Below are 23,327 nucleotides of genomic sequence, written 5' to 3' on the forward strand. Positions count from 1 at the left end.
CATTACATTTTTTAACTATTATTATTACAAGTCGCCAGTTAAGGCGGCACTAAACGCCAGCGACCTTGAGCGATATGAGCTAACGGCTGTCTATGTATCAAAGCCTATATTTTCTTGCGTGGAAAACAGTTTATATGCTTACAATTCTCACTATTGATTACTTATCTAAATAATGTACCTACACAAAAAAGTACAAGCTATAAGAATAACTATTCTGAGAGTCGTACTAGACAAATGCGTCATGCCGAAAAAAAACTTGTTTAACTGCAAAGAAAAGTGGTAGATCGAAATAGCTCTGGAGTGTTAACTATAACAACAGCAAACATTAGCAACCTACAAATAAGACTTAAGGGTATGTGAAACATGATAAAGTAGTGTTCATAGCCCCAAGTGCTATATTTTCACCACGAAACTTGTCTAAAAACACCTTGTTTGCGTGTTTTCTGCTTACCCTTCGCCTTAAAAAGAATTTGTATAGACGTACGTATCCATAAAAATAATAATGACCGCGCATTCGGACTTCTTTGCAGAAAAATCTCATATTTTGCAACGGAAGCTTTCAATATTTCAGTATTTAAATTCGTATATAATTTATTTAATGCTTGGAGGAAAAATATAAAGACTGATCCAGTTCCCAACATGAAATACGCAGCGGTAGAGGCGTAGAACAGATTGCTAGCGACAGGTCAGCCAGGGTGGCTAAAGCATCAATTGTCGCTAAGCAATAAGAGGGTGACGGCAACATTCCGTGCGATCCTTGTCTGTAGTAACAGGAGCTACGAAATTTATGGATGCGGTGTCGCATTCCGAAATCGTCAATTATATTGATGTAATAGTTGTAGATGAAAATAAAATCTTAATGTTTTTATGTGAAACTTTTAAAAGCGCGCTAAGTACTATATTTTGTTTGTATTGAATACGGCTGTGCCGTGTCATTCAGCTCTGTAACACTCGTTTGGATACATAAATTCAGCCCGAGTCGACTATAGGAGTGCGATCAGTCAGACCAAATGGACCAAATTAATTAATACAGTGGGAGGCTCCTTTGCTCAGGATGCCGTCTAGATTATGGGTACCACAACGCCGCCTATTTCTGCCGTGAAACAGGAATGTGTAAACATTATTGTGTTTTGGTCTGAAGGGCGCCATAACTAGAGAAATTACTGGGCAAATGAGACTTGACATCTTATGTCTCAAGGTGACGAGCGCAATTGTAGTGCCGCTCAGACTTTTCAAGAATTTTGAGCGGCACTGCATACTAATGGGCAGGGCGTATCAATTACCACCAGCTAAACGTCCTGCTCGTCTCGTCCCTTATTTTTACTGTATTACCTTATTTCACTTTATATTTAATGAAAAACACAATTATAATTAATATTATTAATTATGACCTCACAACAGATTGTCTGTTGTGAGGTCATAACAGAACAAAGAGTTTTAGTTCTTTGAGAAAAACAAATATCCCCTTTTCAATATTTTATGTATATTATATCAAGATTTTAAAGGTATATATATATAGTCACCATGCAAATAATAATATTGTTATTATATATATATTAATTAATTAGAAAAATGGCGTATATTTCCTATTAAATCATAAAAATGTGTAGCTTATTTTTAAATCTTTTTGCTTACTATTTGATTTTAATATTTCCAAAAATTGACGACGACACAAAAATAAAATTGTTCTACGAAATAATTGGAGTCAAGAAAAGGAATGGATAGTCTGCTGAATAAGATTTTGTATAACCATGACGGCTATTCGTATTATTCTCAATGCTTTCACCCTAATAGCTAGAGATAATGACGGAAAAAGTAATCAAAAATATCAATGAAACTTATTCAAAAATTGTAAATTGTATTTAATAACAAATTAATTCAAATTCAAATTCAAAAAAATTTGAATTTAGACTATGTTTAATTTTCAAACATCTTTTGATTAATTTCCTTTTTTTTATTTCTGAATTTATTTAGATCAATATATATTTCAGTAATATACCCCTCTATATTCTGTACACATGAACGTAAAATTTGAACTCACTAAACATATATGAATCATCTAACGTCATATTAAATACCTAGATAACAATTTAGTTACATCAGACACTTAACGCTCAACAACGTTATGTCCGGTAGAAATGCGCACGAAAATCCCACATTCCATCCCGTATAATTCGCACAAATACATCGCAATATGCGAAGTGACTAGAACATTCCACAATTTGCGAGTGAACTGAAAGATAAGTGACTTTTACATTCCCCAATTGTTTCGAACAATCCCGCCGGGACAATCTTGCTGCATACTTGACCGTTCCCGCCAAATGTTCGCCATTTTACGTTACTCGTTACGACTGTGCTCACTTGATTACGAGGTGCGAAAAGGTTACGTTCAATACTTAATGTTACGGTTTAGTCGAGTTTTGTCGTAGCTTTTGTGTCCCCTATATTCTTAAGGCCCTTAAAAATGTATACCTGGATGTGGAACTATACACTATAAATATAAAAATAAATAGAAAATTATAAAAAAAATAACTAACTTATAAAAGGGTATAATGTAACTATTTGTTATGATTTACAGATGCGCCTAGGAATATAGACATTACGGAAACATGTAACCAAATTTAGAAAAATATTGTTAGTTGTATCTACCTTACTAATTTTCATATCTATATTGTTATTCAAATAAGGGAACTTTAGGTCTAGATTTAATATACTGTTTATATAAAAAAATTATGAATGTGACCGTTTGTGAAATGTTTGACATGTTTGACGGATGAAAAATAAAAAAAAAACATATTTTACTCACAAAACGTCACCAAATCAGTCTTTAGATTTAGAGGACCGAGCGCTCCAACGCAAATTTGCAATATCTTGAGATGCACGAGACACTAGGCCAATGAACGTTAACAGATCCCGGTACAGCACGTGTAGATGGTGCTGTTTGGACGGCAGCAACCACCGTACTCGTACCAGGCTCCGCATGGTACGCACGATCCACAAGATCCGCAATACATTTTGATTGATTCAAAGTAGAAGAAACTAAAAAACATAGATTGTAATATGATGTTATACATGCTTAAAAATATTTTAAAGTATTTTTATAATATGATTTATTGAGCACAAGAAAATTTTCAAAACTAACATAATATGTATATAGTAAAATTGGAAATTCGTAATGTAATTTTCATAAATTATCGCTATTAGTTCGTTCGCTATTACTTTTAATTTCTGATATACATTTTCGACAGTTATTTTGATATTTCATAGACAAATAATCTATGATCGAATATGCTAAGGTAATCTGGACACTTAAATCTTTAGTTCGAGTATATTTCATTTTAAAGCTTCTACCTTATCGAAGAGTAGACTACTCATTAGTATGTTATAAGGTTTTCTTTCACTGTATCACGCAACTAAAAACAATATTCGCAGGAACAACATATCATCGTGTTTCCTCTTGGACTCGGTAAATTCGTAACCCTCTAAAGGTTGGCGGTACGTGGACGGTGGAATTAACGAATTTGTCAACTGTCAACGTCAAGGGATCTTATTAGTTTTTCGTGGGGTTGCTATCGTCATAATGCTTTCTACGAAATTTTACATTCTGGTGACAAAGAAGAAATGTTTAATGAAATAGCTATGTTAATTAATGATTGAGTAAGGAGCTATGATGAATAAGGATTCTAAATTACAAATAACGATATGTTTGAGATAGAGTTCTGTCAGACTGAATAAACTTGGAGTAATAAAGAAATTAATAATAAACTACATAGTAGTAGTACCCATGCTAGAGTTAGTAGAGTAATATTTAATATGGCAAAAGCCAAATTTTTCAAATAACAGTTATATTATCTATCTTCTTCAGCGATTTGATTAATAAAGCTTGCATTTCACACATTATTTAGACATCAATAGAAAACAATTACTAGGTATTTGGAATAAAATGCATTAGATTTTGGTTTAGTTTGTAAGTCCCTTTGATCTTGAAACAGAACGACGTTGCAGTAAAGTATATTCAAAAGTACCTTTTAGTTATTTATGAAAAACGAAATGCAAAATGCTTGTGTAATATTTTGTGGTGTAAATGCGTAAATGTACGCAAAAATTTATGCTATTGGAGTGCTTAAGTAATTTTATTGTTATGTAAAAATCATAAAATCGCTTGAACATAATTTCGAGTCACGCTCGCCGTTTGAAATACAGTCGACTCATACATAGGGCAGCCCGATAAATCTTCACTGTAAGTGGCATTTACACTGCACATATCTTTTCTGAGAAGCAAATCGTAAATGTCTGGAGTGGAAACATCGACCGGGGTTTTGTGACCCAGGAGTGGGGTTGGGTGGTGAAGGGTGGGTCAACGAATGCTTTACATGTTTATGATGCTTCTCGTCCACGTTTCTTGCTTGTTTTCTGTGACATAGTTTTGTGTTACCGATGTTCTTTACAGACTGTTTTACTTACGCAAGTAACGAACCATTAAACCCTATTTTAGTATTATGAAATCTCTTTCCAAAGCTACCATTCTGTGAAAGAACTATACTATATGAATAACTATAATAATAAGTTTAGTTATTATATTATTATAGCCATGAAAAGTTTTAAGTAATCCCAAGCTTAGGACTTATTTGTGAATTTGCCTGAAATATTTTTATTTTTTAAACATGATTTTATTTCCAAATACTTGGAATAGATACATATAGCTGAGGAAAGGCCTAAAAATGCTCTACTCAAAGGCTAGCATTTGCTATACTTATGAGTGTAGGTGAAAACCACTTACCTTCAAGTATATCTCCCAATGCTTCAAAACAAAAACCCTTAAACATTGTTTCCAGCAAAACCTTTTCCTCTTAACATTTTTCTAAATTCATTTTAGCTTTCGCGACAAGATTATTGTTTTCATAGTCTTAGCCTGTTATTATTAGATTCAGTGGAATTGTCTCCAAGTTTACATTTTCCACTCTGTTTGTTTACGTAAGCGGTACTTGAGGGATAACAACTAGATTGCTTTTCGAGCTTTGTTTGCTGATTTCAGGAAGCTTTGCAGGCGTTAATTAAATAAATGATTAAATATTAACTATATATGGTTCTTACTTTATTATTTTAAAGAAATTTCTTCAATCGCTCCAAAAAAAAAACTTTTGAAATAGATAGGACCATAAATATATTTTAATACTTGTCACTATCTCAACTTTTCGTCTACCTCACTTAATTGATTAATTATTTCTTATATACACACTATTCTTCTATTCTACAAGAAGAGTACTGTACGAAATAGTTTTAATTATTATTTATTTATTTATTCAACGTCATAACAGATTACAGGACTAGAATTTATAAGTATCTCAGTAAATACGACAATTTCAATTATATTTACTGCAAAGATCAAAATTGTATAGTTGTTTGCGTCAGTAGCTGAATCATATTACAATTGTTCTGATATTAGTAGTAAATAACGTTTGAAAATATACAAATTACCAATAGTAAAGTGAAATCAGTGAACACGTTCTTTTATTCGTCTTCTTATTGACTCTACGCGTCAAGAAAGTGCAACATTTTCGCGTTATTGTACAAAAATCTATTTATAGCTCACCATATTATGTTAGCTAGGTTTCAGACTTATGTAACATTACAATTTAACATACTCAGCATAACATTAGTTGATTCATTTATTACCAAAATAATTTATTTAAAAAAAATACCATGATTAAAATTATATTATAAACGTTCATTGCAAAGGTTAGATTATATTTAAAATTATTATTGGTAAAAAGGAATCTTTCATAAACAAAGTATTATAAATGATATAGATTTATATCCTTGAAGGAGAAACGGGTGGCGTGATTGTCGGGCTGGTTGCGGATTTCTTGAGAATCCGGGCACATCCGGGCTTATGAGCCGGCACCCTCGCTACGAAAACTGTTCACACAAATACCCGGATAAAAGGATTTACTGCGACTGTACTCGATATAGGCCACGAACAAACAACATTTTACGATTTACAATACTCAATGCAAATCTTTTTACAAAACGACAATTTTTTACATTACTTTCTTTGGATTTAAAATGATTTAGCTACATCTGGCCGAAATACTGAAAAAATTAAATATGATCGCAAAAATAACTTGCGTAAGGATAGGTACCTACTATCGCAGATTTAAAATACGAGTATCACCGCATGGATGAAACAAATAATTTACAATTAGGTGTCTTTTTTGACTGACAGAAAGTAATTTAAAGTATATGAGTCAATTATAGTGTTGCTTTCTATTGCTTCTCGAATTACTTTCGCATATTAAGTTTCACCAGCAAATGAATTATAAAATATACGATACTAGCAGACCCGACAAACGTTGTTCTGTAGATAATAAAAAAAGTACTGTTTTACAAGAATTTGCCAATAATATTTCAAAACATCAAGAATTATTTCGATTAAAATGCTCCCTGTTGTTATAATGAAATTGTTTCACAGCGGAACTGTCACACCGTGCGTCACTAAATTCTCTCATAGAAAATATGTCCATACAAAACAAATATTTAAAATAAAAACATTAATGGGTCCCAAATCGATATAAAAACTATCCTATCTCTCAAGTTGGACTAAACTGCACTCCATGAAGTAATCCCCATTAAAATCCGTTCATTAATTTAGGAATCGATCGCGGACAAACAACGTGTCACGTAATTTATATAAATTAAGATAATTCTATACGAGCTGTCGTTGGTGAAAAAATGCGCGCGTTAAAACAGGGACGTAACCTTTTCATATTAACGTCAGTATGCAAACACTACTTTTGACTTTTGGACTCGACGTCACAATAACGTCACTAAGATGGTAGCATGTCACCAAATTTTACTTACAAAGTAATTTTTGATATTTTGCCGTGACTTCTTAGTTCAATTTATGAAATAAAATAAATGAATGTTCTATAACTCTAGCTATTTGCTAGTGAAAGTACCGTAGAATTGGTGCCTTTTGGTGAATTAGCCTTTTTTACGGTTTTTTTAGGAGTTTTCATTTAGTTTGATTATATATTATTATTATGAACTGACACTAAATAGTAAAAATAATCATCATATCATCGGCATTTTGGTTTATGTCCCATGTAAATAATATATATTGAGCAAAAATCTGCCATTTCGATCTTCCAAACTGTCGCTTCAATGAATATATAATTCATTATTATATATATGTACTAGCTGACGCGACAGACGTTGTTCTGTAGATAATAAAAAAAAATGCCAATAATATTTCAAAACATCAAGAATTATTGCGTAAAGTATGCTCCTAGTTGTTATAATGAAATTGTTTCACGGCAGAACTGTCAAACCGTACGTCACCAAGTTCTCTCATAGAAAATATATCCATACAAAACAAATATTGGAAATAAAAATAATTATGGGTCCCAAATCGAAATAAAACCTATCCTATCTCTCAAGTTGGACTAAACTGCACTCCATGAAGTAATCCCCATTTAAATCCGTTCATTAGTTTAGGAGTCCATCGCGGACAAACAACGTGTCACGTAATTTATATATATATATATATGTATAATACATAAGCAAAACTGACGTGATCACGAGTCTCCGGAGCCTTGCACGTACTTTTATATGTATAAAAGCCATGCACTTAAGCTCAGGTGCAACGGAGAGTGCATACTATCCATTACTCGATCTAATAGTTTCGAGAACAATCTCTGTATAGTAAACTGCATCGTATTATCTCTCATTTATTTACAGCCTCGTTTCTCGATAATATATGTGTGGCTATAAAACAAAACTTTAATTACGTACGTAATATAGGTACGTTTTATACTTATGTACTTAGAACAAAATCTATGGTAGCATCGGTGATTTTTAACTCATTTTTAATTTCTTCAGTTTCAAATGAAAATCGTCATCATATTGTTAACATTATTGTTGGTGGGTCCTTCTTTTGTACATGTCAAAGATCAAACCTTATTGTTACATTTTTAAAATCAAAATAATATACAATAAGTTTTCGGCCAACTGGCAACACCCACCTTTATTTGTTAAACGTATGTTTTCTTTGTTTCTAATTCCAAATTTAAAAAAATATCGCAATAAAACTCGTTGTCCTCAAAATTATTAGTATACTATAATCCTTTAGGGTTTTTTGTGATTTGAAATCAATATGGACGTTTTGCCATAGCAATTCCTATAGGAATTTCAAATTAAATAGCAATTGCATGAAAAAAAAAAGTGTGTGTGTACTTATGTACCTATGCACGCAAGAAGTAATACTTCTTTGGCCTAACGACGCAAAAATCATTAAAATGACTTATTCCTCGTGCTACGTTTTTAGAAACAACAATTCCGTAAATCTAGTAAAGATGGCTTTGACAATTAATTATTATGCAAATGATTTGAGTTTTTTTTAGTGTTAATCCCGCCAATGTTTGTCTTTAAACAATTCGACACGAGACTGATTTTTGCGAGATTTTGGCAAGACAACACGTCCTGAGAATGCCTCGTGTAGAGGCGATACACGTGTCGAATTGTTTAAAGACAAATATTGCCGGAATTAACACTAAAAAAAACTCAAATCATTTGGATAATTAAGGGTTTCCGCAAAGCAACGGCTACTTCAATATTTTTTTTAATTAATTATTAAATAATGAATACGGCTGTATGGGCTTGAACCCTTCGCCTGTCCTAATAATGGACGAAAAAACCAAAAAAAAAATACAAATGACGCAAACGTCAGAAAATTTTAGGAACCAATTTCAACCTGTTACTTCACTGTTATTTCACCCTCATCATTTTTTCATAAATAAGTATAACTTCAAAATCGGCAAAAATTAACCAATACATTAGAAATCTTGCCTAGCGCGCCAGTTTCATATATTTAATTCAGGACCATCTAAAGTACACCGCCATAAAAATCCAGCCACTGATGTTCTGCAGATGATACTCACAGGGTCGGATTCCATAATTTAATTATATTAATGTCTGTTTTATTGCGAATCTCGAGTTTACTGCTCTGATAATGGCCCGTAATGATTTCTACGTTAATTCGGCAATGGCTTATCTGTCATTTATTTTGTTGATTTCCTTCTTGCGGTTGCTATTATATTTTAAATTTAATTAGTTTGTCCAAGTTTTGGGTGTCGAAAACAATAACAAAGAGCATACACGTAGGTACTAATTATGTTAGGTTTATAAACTTGATTTATGTTAGTATTATTTTATTTGCTGGAGTTGGTGTGATGAATATAATGATATTCTGCACCGTGATAATGTTAATACGAATTGAGTTTATTTTTTATGATATTATTTAAACAGATAATATCATAAATCTTAATATTTACCAGTGGGAGGCTCCTTTGCACAGGAAGTCGGCTAGATTATGGGAACCACAAGGGCGCCTATTTCTGCCGTAACGCAGTTAGTTTCGGTCTGAAGGGCGCCGTAGCTAGTAAAATTACTGGGCAAATGAGACATAACATCTTATGTCTTAAGGTGACGGGCGCAATTATAGTGCCGCTCAGAATCCTGAGCGGCACTGTACTGTAATGGCTAGGGCGTATCAATTACCATCAGCTGAACGTTCTGCTCGTCTCGTCCCTAATTTCCATCAAAAATCAATCACAGTACCTTAACGAAAAATTATAAAATATATATAATAGATTTAGAATAGTTTGATTAAGAGTAATGTATGTTGTTAACGACATTATGGGGAGAGTATAATATATAATCTGTCAATATACAAAACAAATAATATAGAAAATTTTGTAGTACGAAGAATAAATAATATTTGATAAGTACTAAAACTTTCACTCGTTCGGAATTTAATATTCAGTGCAGTGGGTTCAATCCGCACCTGTGATAGGTATTTAGGAGGCGAGGTGGGTATCCCGGGATTTACGGTTATCGTGCGCCGGGCTATCTTCAATCACGGGATTCTTAATGCTCAACGCTCCAAGCCCGCTGATTTGTACATTTTTAGGGTTCTCTAGCAAAATGAGAATTTACTACTATACAGTTGCTTATAGCATTTATATGTATTATTCGTAAGACAATATATAACTACTTGAAGTTTTGCTTAACGAATATGTACTCCAGAAAACAGGAAGGTTCAGGATCCGGAGTTGTAAAATTCTGTTGTAATCCACTTGTTGTCTTTTATGAACTGAAGATTGGAATTTATCTGTTGTTCTAGCTTTTCAGTGTTATAAACATAATTTCTTTATCTGGTACCACATTTTAATTTTTTTTTTCTGCAACTATCGTAGAATCGACAACAATATATAAATCTTTATTATATATAGTATATAAGTACCTATTTGGAAATATGTTCTCCTTCAAGATACGTAATAGTATTTTTTATGAAGGACAAAGGAGCGTACGGGTTAGCTGATGGTACCTAAGTGATCACCACCGCCAAGATTCTTTTGTAACATCAGAGGAATCATATCCGTAATTTTAGAAAGGTATTAGCACGCGCTTGTTTTGAAGGTACCTGCGTTAATATAAATGTATGACAAATATAAATTGAATTCAATTTAAAAGAAAGGCTTAAGTTCTGAATACTTTATTAATAATATTCAATTCGAAAGTAAAAGTCTATGAATAATCTATCCTGGCGGTTCCAAGCCACCCCGGGGACCCTTGAAGACAATTAAGCCCGCCCCCACTCGGCGCAATATAGCTCGTAATTACGCAATACGACGCGAAGATTTTACGCACTTCCGAGACTTTGGTGCGTAATTTTGTATAATGCGTGTAACGACGAAGTTTCTCCGCTCAATGGGGCAATGGATTTTCTAACTTTCGTTGTAAATATTACATGTTAACTTGACAATTGAGTTGGTTAAACGTGTTAAAACCTTGACTGTTTAACAAGTGCATTGTTCTACGTTATAACAGTCGATTTGTTTAAATTTTATTCTTATCAAAAATTTGGTAAATACCAAAAATGCTTTAAAATAATAAGCTATTGCAGTTAATGAGTTATACAGAAACATACGGACGGAACAAAGGTATGAGTATCCTTCATCTTCAATATTAGTTACTATCGTTTCAAATTTTACGAGAGATATGAAGAGTCAGTATTTTCACAGTGTTCATCTTCAGCTAGCGAAACTTCTGGCAATTTAAATTAACTTGATCAGCAAAACATCATAATGTAATGGAGACATCACCGACTATGAAGTGATTTCAGAGTTAAAGAAGTTTTTCGTAACAATTTTCTATTCAAAGCACGATACATATAGTTACAAGCATAGCGTTTATAAAATCCGCTATCGAAGATGGAGGACTAACGAGGGACTCTGATTTCCAATTCAGAGGAAAATTGCGATCCATAACCCCCCGTTATCAGGGTGGGGGGACCTCCCTGGCCCTCCCGTTGCTATGCGACGCGGGGAGGAGTCGCCGCAATCACGGTCCAATAGCACGACAGATATAAATTGGTCCCGCGTCACGACATTTGGATGAAAGAGAGGTTGTATACCTCCCTTGCGTTAATGAAGTCGGCACTCAGCGGCACTCACTACCCTCGGACGGAGGGCCGCTTTTCGAAACTTGTACCTAATTGTTAGGTATCGGTGCTGTGATTTGTGCGTGATACTCAAGTTGAACCGCATTGGCTCGCATTCTTACCAAACCTGCGCAGTTAACCTTACTACCTATACATAGTTACATTGAAGTTTATATCACTTTTCTTATTGCTTCCAGTCTAAGACTGAGATCTATAGAGCGTACTATTTTTTTATGAAAATAAGGCACGAGATGAGCAGGACGTTCAGCTGATGCTAATTGATACGCCATGCCCATTACAATGCAGTGTCGCTCAGGATTCTTGAACAACCCAAAATTTCTGAGCGGCACTACAATTGCGCTCGTCACCTTGAGACATAAGTTTAAAGTAATTGTGCTCATAATAAGTCATAGGAAAGCAATATAAATATATAAATTAAATACCATGAAAAAAGCCAAAATACCATTCTTTATTACGCATATGTCGCTTGACATATACCTAGATAATTATTATAAGTATAAGCTCTGTGTAGGTTCTTAAAAGATTCAGATATGATTATTTCTATCAAACGAGGTAGTTCCAGTGCCCGTAAGCGATTCGTGGAAGCTAGACTGAAGACATAACATTAAATTCCCACAGAATCACGATACATAAAACCGGTAATGGCTCAGTATATTGTCAATAAAGAATACAAGCGGGCAGCGGAGCGGGTAGCAGAGCGGGTAGCGTGCAGGGTTGCTTCCCGAGTCCGTATTGCGGCTCCGACTTGGCACAGATTACGCGGACGTGTATTAATACGCGAACGTGTACATCCACATGCTCAGGGTTGTCACTTCACGGTTTTTTAGCAACAAAATATTTTTTCCGCACGCGTATTTGCCAAGCTAAGCCATTTCGTTAATCTGAAGGAAACTGAATAATCTGACGAATGTCGATTTTATTTACAATGGCTTAAGTTTAGGATTGCTAAGGTAAAGCTAGTTTCTTGTAAAGTAAATACTAGATACTAACGACCGTTCCCAATATTCAGTCTATCTCCGGTTGTGGCCTACTTAAGATAAAAATCGTAACTATCGTTGACTTTTCTATCCAAATAAACTTATTGACGGTAACTCACTTTATCCGTACACGCTGTCTGTCAATGGGAGGACGTATAGCTTACCAGCGATAGAAGTTTGTATGGAAATTTCAATTCACGCGTCCCAATTTAAGGCGATAAGAATGACTTATCGGGTATATTGGGACAGCTTCAGATTATTGACAGCTAATTACTGACAGTAGAAGGTAGTAATTTATCTCTATCTGTAGATAATATTGGTAACGGCCGTAAAAGTACTAGTTAAACATAGATAAATACGGTTGTTTTATAGCGAATAATTCATTCTTCAAATATATAATACAAAAACGCGAAATATTATTTCGAATCTATCCAAGTTTGACGAATTTGAATTTGAACAAAATGTGGTTAAAAGCACGCAATAATATATTATTTGCGAATTTGTGATATTTGGGTTGTAGTTATATACATTATTGCTTAGTAAAGAGCTAGTTCTTTTTTTTTTCAAATAATATACAGCCCACCTTAATTGCTGATATTATAGCTTTCTGTAGGTGAAATAATTTTAAAATCAATTAAGTAATTTTTAACAAACAACAAAAATCAAATCTATTCTCATTAGTATGGTTACTTTAATGTTAGTTACCAGTGGGAGGCTCCTTTGCACAGGAAGCCGGCTAGATTATGGGTACCACAACGGCGCCTATTTCTGCCGTGAAGCAGTAATGTGTAAGCATTACTGTGTTTCGGTCTGAAGGGCGTAGCTAGTGAAATTACTGGGCAAATGAGGCTTAACATCTTATGTCTCAAGCTGACGAGCGCAATTGTAGTGCCGCTCAGAATTTTTGGGTTTTTTGGGAATCTTGAGCGGCACTGCATTGTAATGGGCATGGCGTATCAATTACCATCAGCTGAACGTCCTGCTCGTCTCGTCCGTTATTATCATAAAAAAAAGTCAAATTTCTACAAGTATACATAATATTATATAACTTAGAATATGATTCATAATACGTTTTTAAAAATGCAGTGTATTATAATACTTACTACACAAGAATAAAATCAGAACTTTCCGTATTTATTCGGTTTAAAAATTACTACTAACATGGAACCTAACAAACATTTGGCGTCATTATCACTAAAATGGATTGATCTAGAAAATCCTGAACGGAGATGGTGTACAAAAGTCTAATCATATGTTTCCTCTTTCTCATATAATAAAAAAAAATATTGACACACTTTTTTTAACACAAGTTATCATGTCCCAAATTAGGCATATAGAGCCTGTGTTATGGGTTGCAAGACAACGATATATTTAATATAGTTACTTAAAAATACATAAATACATATAAACATCCATGACTCGGAAAGAAACATTCTCACTCATCATATAAATGCTGGCACCTACCGGGATTCGAACCCGGACCTCTAGCTTATTAGGTAGGATCTCTAACACTAATATTACCTCTTACATCACTATATAACTAGCAAATACTCGTATGATGAGCAAGGTAAAACAGCTTGACAACCCTGCGGGAGTGTTATCTTCAGCCGGCTGGCCCGGTCGCTAGTCGTTGTTGGATCAATACCGGATAGCCAGGAATGGATTATCCGGACCAGATTCTGCAAAGCTCAACTCGTTTTATTTTCTTGCCATTTAACTATGAGGTTATTTCTATACCAACTATACTTATTTAATTTTTAATCATTCATATTCAACATAACGATAAAATCTTAACATACCAACATTCATTTACGCTTACTTACAGAGGTAGCAAAAATGACGGAATTTCTCTATCCTCTCCCTTCTCCTTTCTTCTATACTCTCCTCTCTTCTTCCCTCTAATTTCTTGTCTGTAATTCCAATTGTCAACCCTTTCAGGCTAGCCCAATTATTCTCGGTACTGTTGACTTGCCCTTTTTCACTAAGTCCCCAATTCGAGAAATTTAATTTTCAATTCTTTTACGTCCACTCTATATATTTGTTCAGTCAATTTACTTCCACGCATCAACTCTTCAACCCCAAACCGTTGTATTCTCAATATCTCCCACGATTTCTTATAACCTCTCCCATATCTCTGATTTCAATGATTAATCTCCTGGAGAGAAAAAATATTCGCACTTTAAAGCATACGGCCTCGGATTTTGAACACTGGCTGGTTAGCAAAAACATTTATTTTACGAGAAATGTAGATACATAAATTTATCACTGTAAAGGTAGAGACAAGTTTAGAATACACTTCTGTTTTTGTTTTATTTATTACTCCTCTCATTGGTTAAGATTTTCACGATCGCTTTTGACAAATTATTAATTTTTTTATATAATATAATCTTTTTATTATGAGCCTTACAACGCCTGCCAGCTGTATACAGCGCGGTATAACAGCGCTGGGACGTGACCCGAAAGGTGCAGGTTCGAAGCCCGCATCTTCCATAAATTTAAGTACAAATTAAATTTGTATATATTTTTATATAATATATTATTTATAAAATATCATATTTCTTTAGTAAAAAATGCTTTGTAAGAGTTGAAATGGCACAGGAAAAGAACAAGCCCTTTTTATTGTTTCTAATAATAACTGGACAGAAGGTTTTTTAAATCAAATTAAAAAAAAAATATTAAGATATGTTCAAACAGAAAATATAGCAAATAATCTTCACATTGATTTAATATTTATGTATTTTTTTATATTTATCGTCAAAGAGTTTTTATTACTTCAAGTTTTAAAAATGTATATTTTGTCAACAGGTGAAAAACCGCACAAATGTCAAGTATGCGGCAAAGCCTTCAGCCAAAGTTCGAACTTGATCACCCATTCCCGAAAACATACCGGCTTTAAGCCCTTCGCGTGTGAGTTGTGCGGAAGAGCCTTTCAACGAAAGGTGGACTTGCGGCGGCACCGGGAGACCCAGCATGCAGATATGCGGGCGCAGCATATGCCAGCCCATCCGGACGTGCATGCGATGCATACAGATATGCATTCTGTTGCCGAACACAGAATGGGTATGTCGAATCGTATATTCTTAGAAAGCCTTTAACGTTAAGCAATATAATAGGTAATTATTTGGGATTGTAAAAGGATTGTTTTACAATTCACGTTTGCTTCAATATTATATAAATTATCAATATACAATAAAAAGTACAGGCAGAAGTGAAAAACTTGAACATTAACGATGTGCATTTTTTATTATTTTGGAATGGTTAGGGAATAATTTCGTACGAATTGCTCTTTTTATTAGAATTAAAGTACTAACATTTATGTGGTTAAATACAATATTCATTTATTGCGCTAATGTACACAAATTGACAATTTATATTACATAAAAAATTTAACACTTCAGAACTATTACAATAATTTTACACTAAAAACTTTATCTCTCAGAAAAAACGATTTTAATAATAATTTCAACGACTGTCTTACGAATTTTCGATCAGGCCACGTGTCCCGACGCAAATTTAACATTTATACCCATCCCAAGAAAAGTGCTCAACGCGGCTAAAGAAATTTTCACTATAAAAATAATTAAACTTGACAACAGGTAGAATAACAGTACTTATTGTTGAGGCTGACCTGCCCTGCCACTATTTCGTATAGAGTTTATGAGAGACCGTCTGTTTAGATATAATATTATTAAGAAGTAAACATTACTCAACTTTATAACGTATCCGAGTAGTAGTCATAACAAGTTTATGTTTGCTTAATATTCAAATATTTTTATTCAAAATAGGATAGAATATCTTTTATCGTCGTTAGTCAAAAACTACCACCCATTCCAAAAGGTATGCCTCAGTCCTGAGAAGAACGGGCGCAACAAACTCAGCGAGCTTCTTTTTTTTGTTAAAAATTGGTTACAATATAATATCGTACAATACAATTTATTATTTAATGGGCGGTCGCTCAGTTCCCAATCTGTGGTATCATTAAGAAAGTAATTTTTGTTATAGTAACCTTTACCACACAAACGTTTTTTTACAATTATTTTCTGGCGTTAAACATATTATAGCTATATACAAGCCCGTAGGTATATATGGAAATATTTATCGTCTCTTAGTAAATACTAAACTCTAATTTTTTTCCAGATCTCCGACCACCTCACCCTGATCTTCGTCAGCCTGACTACAGGACCCTCAATACTTCTGTTCCTTCACTACAACCGCTTCCATCTTGAAGTTCAACAGCCTTCGCGCCCTGGCGCTAAGGCTTCTAAGAGATTTTACTTACCAAAGACAATTACTACGTCATAGCTACGCGATGTGATTGGTGATATATTATGTTATTGCTTAATATTAGTAGTAGATAATTATACATTATGCTAAGAAAGCACTTAGAGTATTAAACCAAACGTTGACGGGTTCAAAGGGCGATTATATTTATAAAATATAAAAAACCTAACTCAATATGTGTTTCTCACATCATAGATTATTTTGATGTGTTAATTATTTTGTTAATCAGTTCATATAGCTGGCTCTAGACTCATTTAAGACTTATTTTACAATGCGTACATAATTCAACTGATATATAAAAAACAAAACTAAAAACTAGAATACTTCTTGCTATCGTATACGCTTAGGAATTACATAGCATGTGTAAAGGCATACTTAATATATTCTACAGCAACATACATTTAATAAGAAAACAGGTTTATTTGCATCTTTTTGGTCAATCACTTACTAATCCTAATATACTTACTAATCACGATTATATGAATAAAAGTGTATTAAACATCATTCAAATATCATTTAAAAAAAAGTCTCTATACACCCCAATTTAAGTTAATTTATTTTATTAAGTAAGAATTGATTAATTTCTGTGCAGTATTACCACTTCTCCTTTTTATGGCAATTAAAAATTTTACCATAATATAATCCTAAACATGCATACCACAATTTTATTCTTCACGTCCATTTGGTTACATACTCTAAATGTAACAGTAATAAAAACTTATAATAAGTCAGAAAAGAATATTATTACTAGGTTTAAACTATATCTAAAAGTCACTGTTCGTTCGTTTTCATAGAAAAGAGTAAATAATTATTGAATATTTATTTAAAGGAACGGCACAGAACCGTTTTTTATCATCACTTAATAACGCTAACTGTTAAAAATAACAGTTAGCGTGGTTACAACAGTTAAACGATACTCAATTATAATATAAGTATATATTTTAACATAATATAATAATTATATTTATTGGTTTTGTTAACTTTGATAATTTTGTTTATTATTCAGCGTTGTAAAATGCAATCTATGTATATAGTAATTAAATTAGTTAGTTAAAAAAAAAACCGGATTGAATTCATTTATCGAAATGAAGAGTGGTATTGCCAATCTCTTGTATTCGCTCGCACTTAGGGGGAAGTATGCTTTCCATTTAACGGTGTTTGTTTTAATTAAAAAAATCGATCTTTTTTAAATAGTTATATTATTATCAATGGGTTACCAATTTAATAATAATTTAAGCTTTTGACGTACATCTGATCTCTTATATCTAAGTGTAAGTAGACGTATATATAGTCTATTTCAAATAACTGCACATAGGAAATGAGGTACCCACTAATATTATAATATTATATTTTTATATATTTAAATAACATTGGGTATTTTATATTATTCCAAAGACAAAACAAAATGAAAAATGCTTGGACTGAACAATTCATTCCAAAAAAAATATTCCATACGTGCCATTCCACTGTATTACAATGAATAAGTAAGTATTATGCTTAATCACGGGCTAGTAAAAAAATAAGGACTCCGTGTCGTCTTACATAATAGTGTAACACCGAAACAAGCAGATAAATCGTGTAAATACATAGCTCCACGCTACTACAGGCCCATATGCGGCCATTATGTCGTCGTCTGTGAACGATCAGTTTGCGTCTCAATAAAATATTTTAAAAATGCCGTCGTGCGTTGTGAAAAAGTGTAAAAACGATATTATATAAGTATTTATGGCCATATATGATTATTTAAGGGAGAAAAAATTGTGTAACTGGTATACCCCGTAACCGCACACACACTAGCATAAAGGTGCCTCACTTGCTAATATCACGGCGCGGAGTCCTTCTTATATTATTGGTATGACTACTTATAAAAAAATTAAAAAACGTACGCATTGCATTAGTGTAAAATAGTGTTATTTTTTACAGTTATTAGGTTGGATGGTTTTAACCTATTTATATTGTAATTGTAATAACATTCCTTTGATTTAAGTAATATAATATATATTATCATATAAAAACAGAAATCTGATTTGTTCTTTATGTATTTATAAATACTAATTACTCAATATTTGTGTAGTAACAATATGGAACAAATAACTATAAGTTACTTACAACAAATGTAACGGAAGAATAATTAAAATATTAAGCACTTAGATTAAGGATTGGTCTCCGCTGCGATGCAACTAGATACCGCACTACCTAACTACAATAGCTTTTTTATAACGGAAACTATTTGATGCTCGTGTGCGTGGCATCTTGACACTCAATGGCATCTTTCAAATTTTGTAACATACGCTTCGCGTTATTTTACATTTAAATTAATAAAATACAAAATACTTACTGATGATATGTGATAAGTGTCTTTCTTATTTCTTGTAGTATTATTTTTACAAAGTTTTAGAACACAACCCGACATATTAGTGTCATTTATTAGCAAAATGTTAACAGAACATGCGGTACGTCAACGTCACTGTACACTGTTCGAGACTGGCTTCGAGGTGGAGCGCAGCGGAGAGAAATCCTTAATATATGGTTTTCAACCATTTTTTCTTATCATTCAAATAAAAATACATTTGTGAATAGCTTCTAACCCACAATTACGCATATACTCAGAAATATACCTCTTATTTATATAATAAAAACTTGTCATATATAATATGTTACCTATTGCTGTATTTGTTAATACAATATGTAAATAATAAAATAGCACATCATTACGTGATACAATAAGGCCGCTTATACTTTGCACTAAATTTAATATCAAACGTATAGTACATAAGTCTATCAAATATATATTAAAGTTACTCTCTTAACTCTATGAGATAACGTCACAGAAATTTGAAGCTATGACATTAACGCGTTGTTGTAAAAATGTACATATGCCAGAATTTTTTCCTATTTATGTTAACTTTCACCCAACAACTCTATAAATATGTACGCCAAAACCATAGAATTACAATATAAAGCGTGCAAATAGAAGAAAAAAGCGAGACAGAAAATACTGATTTTGATTGATAAATCGTAAAAAGTCAGCCACGCTTGGAATTAGCCCTTTAGTATTTTGAATATTTAACTAGCTAAAGCACACATTGACAAATGAAATTTTGTTACGCAGTATCGGCCGTCAGGTTGTCTATTCGCTTATATATTTTAACTCTATGGCTAGAAACGATACAGTTTTTAGTGTCAAAAAAGACGCTGTCTAGTATGCAAGTACAAAAAATATGTCAGGCGAAAATATCGTCAAAATTTATATTATTCAAATACTCCATCTAAAAATCTTAGGGTAACTCTTTAAAGAGACTTAAAAACACATTCCTCGCACAAAGTAATATTCCAAACCTTTCCATATCCTATTATTATTAAAATAACGTTTCGTTTTTAGTTATTAATACTGTTAAACGGTTTATATAATATACATTATTTCTCGCTGTTCTAGAATTATTAGTGTAAATGACAAGTTGTCTTGATTAAGTACAATGTTTTAAATTTAACTGTATATAGTGTAAAGTATGTAAACAATTCCAAAGATTATGTGCAATGGTGTCATTATTAGTTAAGGGTTATCACTTCAATAAATTGTAATTAAATCAATTATTAGTTTTTCTATTAAATATACCTCATCTCAACTAATCATAGCACTATGTAACAATGGTATTTTCTTATGGAATAGAGATAATAGTATATGATATAAAGATAATAATATAGAAATCAATCTGAGCAATGCAGGCCTACCAAGTTTTTTTTTAATTTCTCGTATCAATGTGGAAATACCATGCGAGGAAGTTTGTTCTACAATTTAGCTGTACATGGAAGAAAAAAGATTATTTATCGCACCGTGCACTAACGCCACATTCAAATTGCGAAGATTAGTGGCTTTGTACCCTTAGAATGAATTACTAGGAATCCAGTTAGGTTCCTTCAGAATTATGTTTAAGAGGAAAAGTACTCCCCAATTTTGAGAATTTAAAAACCTATCCGTATTTTAAGCTAAACTTAATAAAATTCAAATCGTACTGGATATTCACTTCCTTGAGTGAACTTGATTGGGAATGAGATCTTTCATAGATGTCACGATATCTAAAAGATTCATAGATGCACTACGGTTATCTACCTATTCATAGTTCTCGAAATTAACTGAAAATACATGTCGGGATGTCGGAGAATGGTAGCGCTGTGATAAAGTCTTTTCTACCTTCCCGTGCCCGTGGCAGTGGCCCAGGGCACTAGACTTTTCAAGATACACCAAAACCGAGTGTGCGGTACGGCACCCACCAAGATCTGACCCTTATTTTGTTTATAAGATGGTTTATTTTCGATGGTCTTATAGCTTGTTTAAATAGCATTAAGATACAGACAAATCATCCTAATTATAAGGAATATGTGCCCTTACTGGGCCAAAGCTTAAATTATATCCTCAGGATTGTTAAGAGGCGTAGGATCCTCAGAGGGTGTAGGTAGGGCACGTCCTCTGCTTTGAGCATAGGGACTTTAACACACCCCCACCCTATTTCTGACACCTTATCCGTACACGCTTTCTGTCAATGGGACGACGTATAACCTTACCAGCGATAGAAGTTTGTATGGAAATTGCAATTCACGCCTCCCAATATAAGGCGATAAGAATGACTTATCGGGTATATTGGGACAGCTTCAGATTATTGACAGCTAATTACTGACGGTAGAAGGTAGTAATTTATCTCTATCTGCAGATAGTATATTGGGAACGGCCGTTATAAATCAGCATTTCTTACTATGGGTACTACAGATTCTATCTTCGTATCTCAAGTAAAACAATAACTAGAGAGAAAAATGACAACGTTATTCTAATAGGCAGTAGCTGCTCTTAATTTGATTTTAACATCGGCTCCAAGTAAAGCGATTTGTGGCGTATCACGTTACGTGGGGCTCCGAGATAGAATACAGAGCGGGCATTAGTGTCATGTTGCTATCAGGAGATTGAGAACTCCCCAATTTGCGGGAAAATCTTATCAACATTCATTATCGTCTCATCACTGAGTCGATGAATAACAATTAACAAATCGACTGGCGTAGTATTAATGGTGTGCTACTCTTAACTCAATATTAGTTTCATTATTTTATTATAGTTTTTAAAACTTATATATTTTGGGTTCTATTTTTTATTATTATTTATTTATTAAATGATAACATTCAAATGTTAACAAAGCCCTGCAAAACTGTTCTGACAGTTTGACTGCAGGAATTAGTCTCTTTAAATATAGATAAATTTACATAGTTTTATAAAATTAACTTAATACTTCAAATACTAGTATTTTAAATAAAGATATTTTTACATATCCATTTACATTTTTCTATCTATACTAATATACTAATAATATTATAAAGCTGCAGTGTTTGTTTGTTTGTTTGAACGCGCTAATCTCTGGTACTACTGGTCCGATTTGAATGATTCTTTCAGTGTTGGGTAGTCCATTTATTGAGGAAGGCTATAGGATATGTTTTTTTTTCAAAATTAGGGATCCGTAATAAAATTGCTATTTTGTTACACAAGGTGTAAAATCGAAAACCTATTTTTGCGTGCGCTGCAAAAACTATTGACAATAGAACAAAATGGTGTACAGGCTATAATATAGGCAATATTTTATTACATATAAAACTATCGCGTGAATTATACTTTATATGGCAAAACAACGTTTGCCGGGTCAGCTAGTATAATATAAAACTTAATACTTTAAATACAAGAATTTTAAATAAAGATATTTACATTTTTCTATATAATTTAAAACTTAATACTTTAAATACTAGAATAACAATATTTAAGTACAATGGTTATGGAAGCGTGCGTAAAAAGTATTTTTTTAACTTACTTTTAAACCTAGACTTATTTGGCTCGAGGCGAATGTCCATAGGCAAACTATTGAGTAAATATGGTAAGCGTTTTTTTAAAGTTCTATCGCCATAATAATTTGCAACTCTGGGTACTTCTAGTTTACCAGATGTCACCGACCTCTTGCTGTAGCTATGATAGATTGCAATTAATTATGTTCCCGATTGTCACAGTTATTAACTGTTATAATCTCACCAGCTTCAAATTAAATGGATATGTCGCAGGGATATGATAATAAAGCAGATTTGGTTAATTCTCGAAACAAATCTAGTTATTTGATCAAATACCAGAATTGGTTCCGTGATATAACAATGAGTGACGCCACTAGAAGAACTTAGGATGTAAAAGCGAGTGAAGCGAGTTTCAGACTTCTAACATACCCCAACTCGGATAGATTAGGTGTTTTGTTTGTAAGTAAATAATACGGGCGCATCTACTTGGCTTACTATTTAACCGACTACAAAAAGGAGGAGGTTGTCAATTCATCGGTACGATTTTTTTATGTTTGTTAAAAAGAACAATAATCGTTACTAGAATTAGATTTATTAATAAGATTGTAGAAAAATACGCAATTATTTTTATACTTTTTAGTGCATTTGTTTTGGAATAGTGTTTTTGGAGTCGGCTATTTTTTTGTTCAGTCCTCCTGAAAACGTGTTCCTGCAAAGGTCACGAAACG

The 23,327-nt window shown here is 33.0% G+C and overlaps 1 protein-coding gene across 1 annotated transcript in view; it reads left to right on the forward strand.

Moving 5' to 3' along the window:
• LOC126979902 (zinc finger protein Gfi-1b) overlaps nucleotides 1-20,374 on the forward strand; it is a 91,148-nt gene extending 70,774 nt beyond the window's left edge. The window contains exons 5-6 of the mRNA XM_050829488.1: nucleotides 15,307-15,561; nucleotides 16,639-20,374. Of these exons, the coding sequence (XP_050685445.1) occupies nucleotides 15,307-15,561; nucleotides 16,639-16,727 (344 nt within the window). The 3' untranslated portion in view covers nucleotides 16,728-20,374. The remainder of the gene's footprint in view (nucleotides 1-15,306; nucleotides 15,562-16,638) is intronic.
• Nucleotides 20,375-23,327: the final 2,953 nt, after the last annotated feature.

This window comes from Leptidea sinapis, chromosome 4, assembly GCF_905404315.1.
Source record: "Leptidea sinapis chromosome 4, ilLepSina1.1, whole genome shotgun sequence".
NCBI classification, from domain to species: Eukaryota; Metazoa; Arthropoda; class Insecta; order Lepidoptera; family Pieridae; genus Leptidea; species Leptidea sinapis.